This window comes from Vigna umbellata, chromosome 5 (genome assembly GCF_029865625.1).
Source record: "Vigna umbellata cultivar VRB3 chromosome 5, Vumbellata_1.0, whole genome shotgun sequence".
NCBI classification, from domain to species: Eukaryota; Viridiplantae; Streptophyta; class Magnoliopsida; order Fabales; family Fabaceae; genus Vigna; species Vigna umbellata.
In genome coordinates this window covers 56,118,304-56,128,527 of record NC_142169.1, presented here as the reverse complement: position 1 = coordinate 56,128,527, position 10,224 = coordinate 56,118,304, and the positions used below count along the sequence as shown (strand labels likewise).

General features: G+C 33.5%; 1 protein-coding gene across 1 annotated transcript; it reads left to right on the top strand.

The window, feature by feature from the left end:
- Positions 1-329: 329 nt before the first annotated feature.
- On the top strand, positions 330-3,816 carry LOC124841460 (laccase-4-like). The gene is made up of 6 exons (XM_047317741.2): positions 330-468; positions 1,497-1,648; positions 1,719-1,963; positions 2,107-2,235; positions 2,365-3,285; positions 3,410-3,816. The coding sequence occupies exons 1-6, from the start codon at positions 376-378 to the stop codon at positions 3,538-3,540; spliced, it is 1,671 nt and encodes a 556-aa protein (XP_047173697.1). The 5' UTR covers positions 330-375; the 3' UTR covers positions 3,541-3,816.
- Positions 3,817-10,224: the final 6,408 nt, after the last annotated feature.

Genomic DNA, 10,224 nt, shown 5'->3' with positions numbered 1-10,224 from the left:
GACCAAACCAGCATCTGAGTCTGACCACTCATTGCAGTAGAAAGGAACAGAAAATAGACATCACCCCAGAAACTCAATGAACTAGCTTAGCTTCAAAAGATGTCCTTGGTTGATGGGTAACGACTTTATGTAATACGCAAGAAAAAGGAAAAATAACAGAAATTTCTGGATATGGTTTCTCATTTTCATTTTTGAGTTTTTTGTACTTTATAATATGGACCTTACGTCTTAACTCTTAAGTATTCCTTCTACCAACTTGTTAAAAGGGACATTACAGCAGAGGGTAGCTCTTTATAAAGTTGTCCTTTCTTCTCTATCTTGCAGTGCATTCAAGAGTGAGAAGCTACTGTAATAGAGAACTCAAAAGGGGTGGCTATGGCAGCGTTTGGAATTCGAATCGTGTTATTGCTTGCAGCTTGCTTGCTTCCACTATCTGTGGAAGCTTTGGTTCGCCACTACAAGTTCAATGTACGTGCATTATTTTGTCATCTTTCTCATGCAAAGCATATAATAGGTTTAAAGTTTGATAGATCACATAACATTGGACAATAAGACATGAAGATATAACGTTTTACTTTCATTGATCTATTTGTCTCCATGCATGCAAAAGAAAATGTACATGTTTTTTAAATTGTATGATCATCAGTGTTTGTGTTTTTTTCTTTGTTCTTCCACTCAATTCAACTTTAAATTACTATATAGCTCAGACGTTTGAATGCAAGAGTTTATTGACGTTTTTTTGGAAAATATTTTTTTAATAATTCTTTTTATAATTTTTTATGATATCTATATGATAGTTTCTTATTTGTCTATTTAAAATATACGAACCAATAAAACAGGATACATACTCTATTATTAAAAAATTATTAAATTATTTTGTTAACATTATGATAGTAATTTTTTTACGTCTGAATTTTGACCTTGTCTATCATGTAAATGAACTTTGATTTAATTGTTGAAATTATAAATTTTTGGTAAGTTAACTTAGGTGGACCAAAAATTGAAGATGTGAAAAAAAAAAAGCAAGCTAACCATTTGAAGTGCAATTATATATATATATATATATATATATATATATATATATATATATATATATATATATATATATATATATATATATATATAATTGCAAGATAATAATGATCATTCTGATACATAATTTTCTGTTGAAAAAAAGTGTGGTGATACAATATCTAGTAGTTAAGGTCATCAAGACATAAAGAGATAGAATATATTTTTATTATAGTTGACTAAACCAGAATGGATAAGAGAAGCCAAGTCATAAAGTCTTTCCAAGCAGTTATTTAGCCTATATGACTTTGTGCCCACCATGCCTTTACCAAACAGCAAAGTGAGTGTGAATTTTTTAGCAAGTCAAGGTATATAAATTTGGTAGAAGTTGCAGTTGCCCTTTTTTTTCCTTGTTATCATTGGTCAAAAAAGTTGTTGCAGCAAACTAACTCCACATTCTTGTGTGGTGTTGGTGCTCTCAACAGGTGGTGGTGAAGAACGCCACAAGATTGTGCTCCACCAAACCCATTGTTACCATAAATGGAAAGTTCCCAGGTCCCACCATCTATGCTAGGGAAGATGACACTGTTCTGATTAAGGTGGTCAACCATGTCAAGTACAATGTTAGCATCCACTGGTGAGTGTGCTACAGTGTCTTGTTCCAATCTCTAATATTAAAGGTTATTGAATGAATGAAAATTGAACAGGCATGGGGTGAGACAATTGAGAACAGGTTGGGCTGATGGGCCTGCATACATCACACAATGCCCAATTCAACCGGGCCAGGCCTATGTCTACAACTTTACACTTACAGGCCAGAGAGGCACACTTTGGTGGCATGCACATATCCTCTGGCTTAGGGCCACTCTCCATGGAGCCTTGGTCATCTTACCCAAGCTTGGAGTTCCTTACCCTTTTCCCAAACCAAATATGGAACAAGTTATCATACTAAGTAAGCTCTACCACTTACATATTAGTTATAAACATATCATAATAGTATAACATAATAGAAATCAGAAAAAAATTACTTGACACCATGTGAAAAGCAGTGTCAAAATACCATTATTACTCTCACAATATTTGAATGTGGTTCAGGTGAATGGTGGAAATCAGATACTGAGGCTGTGATAAATGAAGCTTTGAAATCTGGTTTGGCACCAAATGTCTCTGATGCCCACACAATCAATGGTCATCCAGGACCTGTCCAAGGCTGTAAATCACAAGGTAAAACTAAAAAGTTCACTTCTTATCTTGTCTTTATATTTTGTTTTGTAAGAAAAATGTCTGAAAACAAAAAGGCAATTTCTTAGACAGATCCTTAATTCTCACAAGCTAGCTTTGTTTGGTGTGCAGAAGGATTTAAGTTGGATGTTCAAGCAGGAAACACCTACTTGCTAAGAATCATCAATGCTGCACTCAATGAAGAGCTTTTCTTTAAAATTGCTGGTCATGAACTAACTGTTGTTGAAGTTGATGCAGTCTACACGAAACCATTCAAAACTGATAGCATTGTGATAGCACCTGGGCAGACCACAAATGTGCTTCTGACAACCAAACATGCAGCTGGAAAATACTTGGTTGCAGCCTCTCCTTTCATGGATGCTCCTATTGCAGTAGACAACAACACTGCCACTGCCACATTACACTATTCAGGCACCCTTAGTTCCACCCTCACCACCCTCACTTCCATGCCTCCCACAAATTCCACCCTTCTTGCCACCACTTTCACTGACTCTCTCAGAAGCTTAAACTCTAAAAAGTACCCAGCCAGAGTCCCTTTGAAGATTGACCACAACTTGATCTTCACTGTTAGTCTTGGTATCAACCCTTGTGCTACTTGTGTGAATAACAGCAGGGTGGTAGCAGACATCAACAACATTACCTTTGTGATGCCTAAAATTTCTCTTCTCCAAGCACATTTCTTCAAAATTAAGGGAGTTTTCACTGATGATTTTCCTGGGAATCCTCCTGTATTTTATAACTTCACGGGAACACAACCATCCAATTTAAATACCAAGAATGGAACGAGGCTATATAGACTACCTTACAATTCTACAGTTCAATTAGTCTTGCAAGATACTGGAATGATAACACCTGAGAATCATCCTATTCATCTCCATGGCTTCAATTTCTTTGTAGTTGGTAGGGGACAAGGGAACTTTAACCCCACCAAAGACCCCAAGAAATTTAATCTTGTAGATCCTGTAGAAAGAAATACAGTTGGAGTTCCTTCTGGGGGGTGGACTGCTATCAGATTCAGAGCTGATAATCCAGGTAAAGCTATCAATGCTGCTGTCTAAACATAAATTTTACTCAGATATAGTCATTTGGATTTCAAATCTTCCTAAGAAGAAAACTTCAATACAATTTTTATAACCATTGTATGATGTTTTGTTAGGTGTCTGGTTTATGCATTGTCATTTGGAAATTCATACAACATGGGGACTGAAGATGGCTTTTGTTGTGGACAATGGTAAAGGCCCAAATGAATCTCTATTACCTCCTCCACGTGATCTTCCCAAGTGTTGAGAAAGTTACCAACTTTATATGCATAATGAGGAAGGGAAAGCATAAAGAGAACTGTGTATGCCAAAGGGGAGAACAATGAAGGCTACTAACGAGATTTTTATAGAGTAAAACAAAGGAGAAAATGCTCAAAGTAGACCAAACGACCAGTTGCCATATTTTTTTTCTTTTCTTTTTCATCATTTTTTTGTATTGTTTGTGTGATTTTTCTCCTTCTTCAGTGATATTTTTGGCTTTAATTATACTTATAAATGTGAGTCAAAATGTTAATGATTCTTAGACCCTCTTGTCGTGTGCTTCAGCTTAGTTCAGTTAATCTGTTTTTGCTAATTAATCACAAGCTCCGGGTTATCATTAAAATAGTTAATGTGAAATTTTGTCCCTAATTCAATTTTAAAAAACTGATTTGTAATTAAAATTTACATCCACTTATAATTATCATATCATATTAAAAAATAAGTTTTTAAATTTATCATAAAATTAATTTATAAAAGAATATTTTAACTCATTTTATATATTATAAATTAATCTTATAATTAGTGAATAAGTAGAATTCCTATTTAAGTTAATTTTTTCTGTCAAAATTAGTTGCAGTCCATAGATGTTTGAATTCTTTAAATAGAAAAAAAAATTAAATAAACATATAAACAAATTTGGTTAAACATCACAAATTCAAAATAATTGGCCCAAGCATCACACACTACTTAGCTTTCCTTCTCATGGGCCAGAATCCAAAGGAGATACAGGCTAACAAAAATTATTTACCTATATTATTTGTATCTATGGTCGAATTTATATTAATTATTTACCTACATTATTTGTACATATGGCTAGCATTTTAGTTAAATGGAATTTTTAACTTTATGTATTAAATAAAAAATGCAGATAGAGAGTATACAATGGATATTAAGTAGTGCTGTCAAAATGGGTTGTAACTGCGAGTCAACTCGGCTCAACACGGGTTTGAACCGGGTTGGGTTTGAAAAAAATGTAATTTTTTTATGCGAGCTAGTTTTCAACCCGGCTCACCGGGTTGAACTGTAGTCAACTCACCTAATTTAATTTAATTATTTATTATTTTTGTGTTTCAATATTATTAGTTAGTATCTTTTTATTATATTGTAGATGGTGATAAAAAAAGATGTTTCAAGAGAGAAAAATATTATAGATTTATCTATTCTCTAATATTATAAATGGACAAGTGATACAAAAACTATCGATATTAAAAACTTATTTGTTCGCTTTTGTATATGTTTTTGGATTACGTTTGGATTGTATGATATTTTTTTTTAATTTTGAATTGTATTTGGAGGGATGTCGTTTATTTAGATTTGAATTAAAAAAAATTAATTTTTTATTTTAAAAAAAAATTATAATTAAATGAGTCAATGAATCAACCCGTTTAACCCATCAATCCATGGTGGGTTAGGCTAGATTTAAATTTTTTCAGTTTGCTAATAAATGAGTCAAATTGGATTGACTCACTAAGTGACCAACCCGAACCAATCCGGATCGAACAGAGTTACCCATTTTGAGAGTTCTCCTAAGACATGCATGTTACCTTCGTTACTTCATGAGTAAATTATTCTATATATAAAAACTTTTTGGCAGATTGTTTTTTGTAGGTGTCTGGCTTTTTTTTAGTTTTAGAGTTGGGCCGAGAAGCCCAAACTGAAAGGTGAGAGGGGGAGAGGGGGAGACCCTGTTTCGTTCACCAAGCGCGAGAGTTTCTTTTCCTCTCTTCTTCACTTTTCGTTTTCTTCTTGGAACCCTAGGGACATGGAGGTGTGTGCGGCGTGAGAGAGTGAAAAGAGAAGCCCATTTCTTCAACCTTCGGGCACTTCCTCCATTCTTTTCATTTGATTTCATTTGTTTCTCTTCTTCTTCTTCTTCAATGTCTCACTGCGCGGCAAGGTGTGCCAGAAGGTTTGTGAACCTCACGCGTGCTCTCTCCACGGAGGCGCGTGCGCAGAAGGTGGAGCGTATTGCCAACGAGCTTCTCGATCTCAACAGGTTTGAGAGGCATGACTTCACCGTCCTCTGGCGGCTCAAGATGGGTCTCCACCGCTATGGTGCTCCGATGGCCGACGCTGTTACACCATCAATGCCGGCTGCAGGGTCGCCTGGGGTGGAGGCCAGTGCTGCGGCAGAGAAGACGGTGTTTGATTTGAAGATGGAGAAGTATGATGCTGCTGCCAAGATCAAAATCATCAAGGAAGTGAGGTCCTTTACTGACTTGGGGTTGAAGGAAGCCAAGGACTTGGTGGAAAAGGTTCCTTGTGTTTTGAAGAAGGGGCTCACCAAGGAGGAGGCTAATCCCATTCTGGAGAAACTCAAGGAGTTGGGTGCTGCAGTTGTGTTGGAGTGATTCTTATACTCTGTTTTAGTGCTCTAGATTTTTTATGTTAGATGTAGTACCATGAAGCCTATTTATGGGTAATTAATGATAAATGATAAGTTATATCTTTTACCCTCTTTCCTTTCTTTTTTATGTTTTGTTGGTAGTTTATTTTATGTGGTATGTGATGAGTGCATAGTGATTCTGGAGTTTAATAGTGAGGGTTCGAGTGAGTGGGAGACGCGTTAGGCTGCGAAGCATGGAGGAAGTGTTCGTGCAGTAAGGAAGATCATTTTTCCAGGTATGGGGAGCTTTCTTGGCTTGAATTGGTTGTTTTAAATGTAATAATGGATGATTTCTATTGATTTCCAATTTTCCCTTTTGGTTAGTGTTATATAGATATATTATTGTGTTTTGGTTTCACGTATTAAGTAAGGAAAATGACACTTGAACAACCATTTTTGACAACATTTAGACACGCGCACACGTGTCAAAATCTGAGTGGTCCATTTTCATTTAATTTTTCCAATTGGACCACTCAGATTTTGACACGTGTGCACGTGTCTAAATGTTGTCAAAAAATGGTTGTTCAAGTATCATTTTCCATTAAGTAATTGATATTTATTCTGGACATGAGTATGAGTTGAAATAACGGGTATATGTTTTGAAGATGTTTTAAATGGATAAATTGGGATATATGTTTGAATTAAAACTGGTTTGGTGGTCTGGAAAAGTTAAGTCGTGAGTTAGAGAGGACAGGGGTGGTGTGTATTCGTTTGAATAAGTGGAGGTTGAATTTGAGTGGCCTTGACATAATCTGGATAATGGTATACATTGGGAAAAGTCGGGGTTGTTTTGGGGTCTTGTTTGAATTATGAAACTGAGTTGGATATTGCAAGAAAGTTGTCTTTGATGTTAATACAATGTTATGTTTTCTTTTCTGATTTTAATTCATGAAGTTAAAGCTCCTACAGATCAATGGGTATGGGATTGAAGTTGTATTTAGTAGGAATGGTGGAAGGTTAAAGAAAACAGGACATGATGTATTTGACATTAAGATTGTGTATTCACGTTATGTTATTGATCAATTCTGAGTTATGAACTTAAATGAATTTTGGGTGAGTGTGAAGAGTGATATACGTTAAATCAGAATTTAACAGAGAATATTTGATCTGAATTAAGTTGAAGAAAACCAAATCAAAACTGAATCAAGAAGAAAATAAGAATTAAAAAAAACATAAATTTCATAATATAAAGAATTACAAATTCTTAATTTTTCAGATAGAATTTAATGTCCTAATTTTAAGTAATTCAATTACTATGTCAAAGTTGTATAATTTTAATTTCTTCTAAACTTCCTTACTTAAATAACATAATTTGTCATAAAACTATATTTAATCTATTTTCAGTCCATAATTATGAAAATTTATTCCAGTGGATGAAGTGACACCGACACTCATATAAGTGATGCGGGAATGCTAATTCCCTAGAATTTCGTACATGAAACAATCTTCATTATATCAATGTGCTCTTTGGTTAATATATTATGCAGATGAGATAAACTTGCATGATCTGTCTTCATGGTTTAGTTAACGTTGAATAATGGTGATGCAGCATTTATGCATGGTTTCTGTGTTGTGATGGATACACATTGTAGTTGTGCACATACCCAATAAGGCTTTTCATGATTCTCCAAAAAATTGTGGTGGCTGTGACTGTGACCGCTCCAGGAAGTTGGCAATTGGAGAATGCAGATGACTGTGTTGGATCTTCAAAACAGTACACAGATTGCAGTGCAAGTGCCTGTAACTGTAGTCTCAGACCACCCTTGGTTTTATCTCATTATTACCATCACCTCAATTCGAACTTGTTTTTATTTCACAGGACATCACATTCTTAAATTTAAGGAAACAATGATTTTGTTCGAATCTTGCTGCAGATGTACACCAGAACAAAATCAGTGCTTGTAAACGTTTTCTTGGTTTGAGAGAGTTGTGATTATATTTGGTGTTCCATGTTTGAAGGTGGGGTGATTTTACATAAATCTAAACTTTTATAGTGAATTTGTTTTGTTAATCTCACTGGGTCAATCGTTAAGTTCATAACTCAGAATTCAAGTGGGGTGGTCTCTTTTTTGTGTATTTGTAAGTATAAGTTATTGTGGTAGTAATGGCTAACTGCCAAAAAAAAGTCAAACAACCCTATTCCACAATCCCCAATCCAATGTTACTTTAAACACCTCTGATCGTAAATCAGAAGAAGGGGCTCACCAAGGAGGAGGCTAATCCCATTCTGGAGAAACTCAAGGAGTTGGGTGCTGCTGTTGTTATGGGTAATTAATGATAAATGATAAGTTATATGTTTTACCCTCTTTCCTTTCTTTTTTATGTTTTGTTGGTAGTTTATTTTATGTGGTATGGTAATAAAGTTTGACTTTTAAAGGGTTGAAGTTTTGTTGATCTTCCGGTTCATGGTTGATGAATGTTATGGAGGGCTTAGGCACTGGATGAGTGAAGTGTTTTGGTGCGAGAGAAATGGCCAAATTTCTCGTTGTGGAATGGTGTTTATATGATATTTGAAGAAAATATGCGATGGCTCTTCAGATTTTGGTGATCATGAGCACTGTCGTATGTTGTAGAAAGCATTTTCTTTATTTGATTTAGAAAAAAAGAAAACATAAACTATATAAATGATCTAAACATGAAGCACCTTTTAAAATAACTGTTCATATCCCCTATACAGCAGACAAATTTCAGGTTACATCAAATCAGGAATTAGAAATATACGTGAGATCATTTATAATCTTATTTTCTTGCACTTCCAAATCCTTTCCAATTTTTTCCCCTAATTTCTCAAGCATTACCTGTTGTTGTTAATATAGTAAATTTTTTACGGTTAGTTATGTGTTTTGCTGTTATCTGCTTTTCAGATGTACTGAGAAGATAGGAAAATGAATTTGATTCTGTTTGCACGTGTCCTGATATTCTTCTGTTGCAGAAGGGTTTACATAAATCTAAACTTTTATAGTGAATTTGTTTTGTTAATCTCACTGGGTCAATCATTAATTACTTAGCCCTTAAGTTGACAAACAGTTTTGTTTTGTCAAGGATTAACATATTTTAGTTGTTTAAATCCTTGCTTGCACATTATGTGGCTTTTTAGTAGGTGGAAGAGGTGCTTTAACACTAGCATAAGGTCTTTACAACATTTTAAGTCAATGATGCTTTAACATCATTGAGTTAGTCCTTGATCAACTCGATTTCATTAGAATTTGAAACTTCACTTGATTAAGGATTAAATTGACTTAGTTTGACTTTAGTTTAAGTCAACTCAATTTGACATGTTAAAGCTAACTCTTCTTGATATAGGTATGGGTCGACTTGACTTAATCCAGTTTTAGGTTAACTTATATCTTGATTTATATTTAAATGAACTTAACTCGATCTAGACCTAGTCAATTTAACTCGAATTAGATTTAGACCAACTTAATTCAACATAAATCTAAGTCAACTTGACACACTTAACTCAATTTTGCATGAGTCTTATCTCGATTCTACTTTACTAAGGTCTACTCTACATACTAATTTATAATTTATAACTTGAAATGATATAGATTCACCATACTTTTAGATCTTCAAATTTCAAAAAAATATTTAATACATATCAAATCTAAATTTAATTAAATGTATTAGACTTAAGACTCAAAAATATAATTTGAATTTAAGATAAATCTATTTAAATATACTTAAATTAATAATGTGAATTTCAATAATCTTATATGTTTTTCTGTGAAGATTTTTAGAGAATGATAAAAGACAATTTATCCTTATTCCGTGGTTAAGTGGTGTATTTTAAAAAACACATTCAAATTGTAAAATTTTGAAAGAAATGAAAAAAAAAACTTTAATAGGGTGAGAACTGCCTTTTAGAGATTTTAAAAAAGAAAATAAGAAGACTTTTTCCACTGTTTTTATTTATAATTACGTCTCATGTTTGATAAATTCATATCCTAATTCCCGAACAAACTCAATTCCAAATGAACTCAAACTCAATAAAATCTTATTGTAACTATTCAAATCTTTTTACTAACGCAGCCATCTTATAACTCATATATCATCAATTTAAAAAGTAATAAAACAATGATACAAATAAATATTCATAAAAAGTTAAATATTTTCATATATTGTAATAAAACAATGATACAAATAAATATTCATAAAAAGTTAAATATTTTCATATATTCATACGCTTGTAAAGTTTAGAGACCACAAATAAAGCTTATAAAGCTTTTTTAATCGGTAGGTAATTTACTTGTATATTATGATATGGATAATGATAGTTTAACAATA

What these genes read in the sequence shown, in the direction of transcription:
- LOC124841460 (XM_047317741.2), top strand. Translation starts at nt 376, where the DNA reads ATGGCAGCGTTTGGAATTCGAATCGTGTTATTGCTTGCAGCTTGCTTG. An exon ending in GGAACAAGTTATCATACTAA is followed by an intron (nt 1,964 to 2,106) that starts GTAAGCTCTACC and finishes AATGTGGTTCAG; the next exon opens with GTGAATGGTGGAAATCAGAT. An exon ending in ATTCAGAGCTGATAATCCAG is followed by an intron (nt 3,286 to 3,409) that starts GTAAAGCTATCA and finishes ATGTTTTGTTAG; the next exon opens with GTGTCTGGTTTATGCATTGT.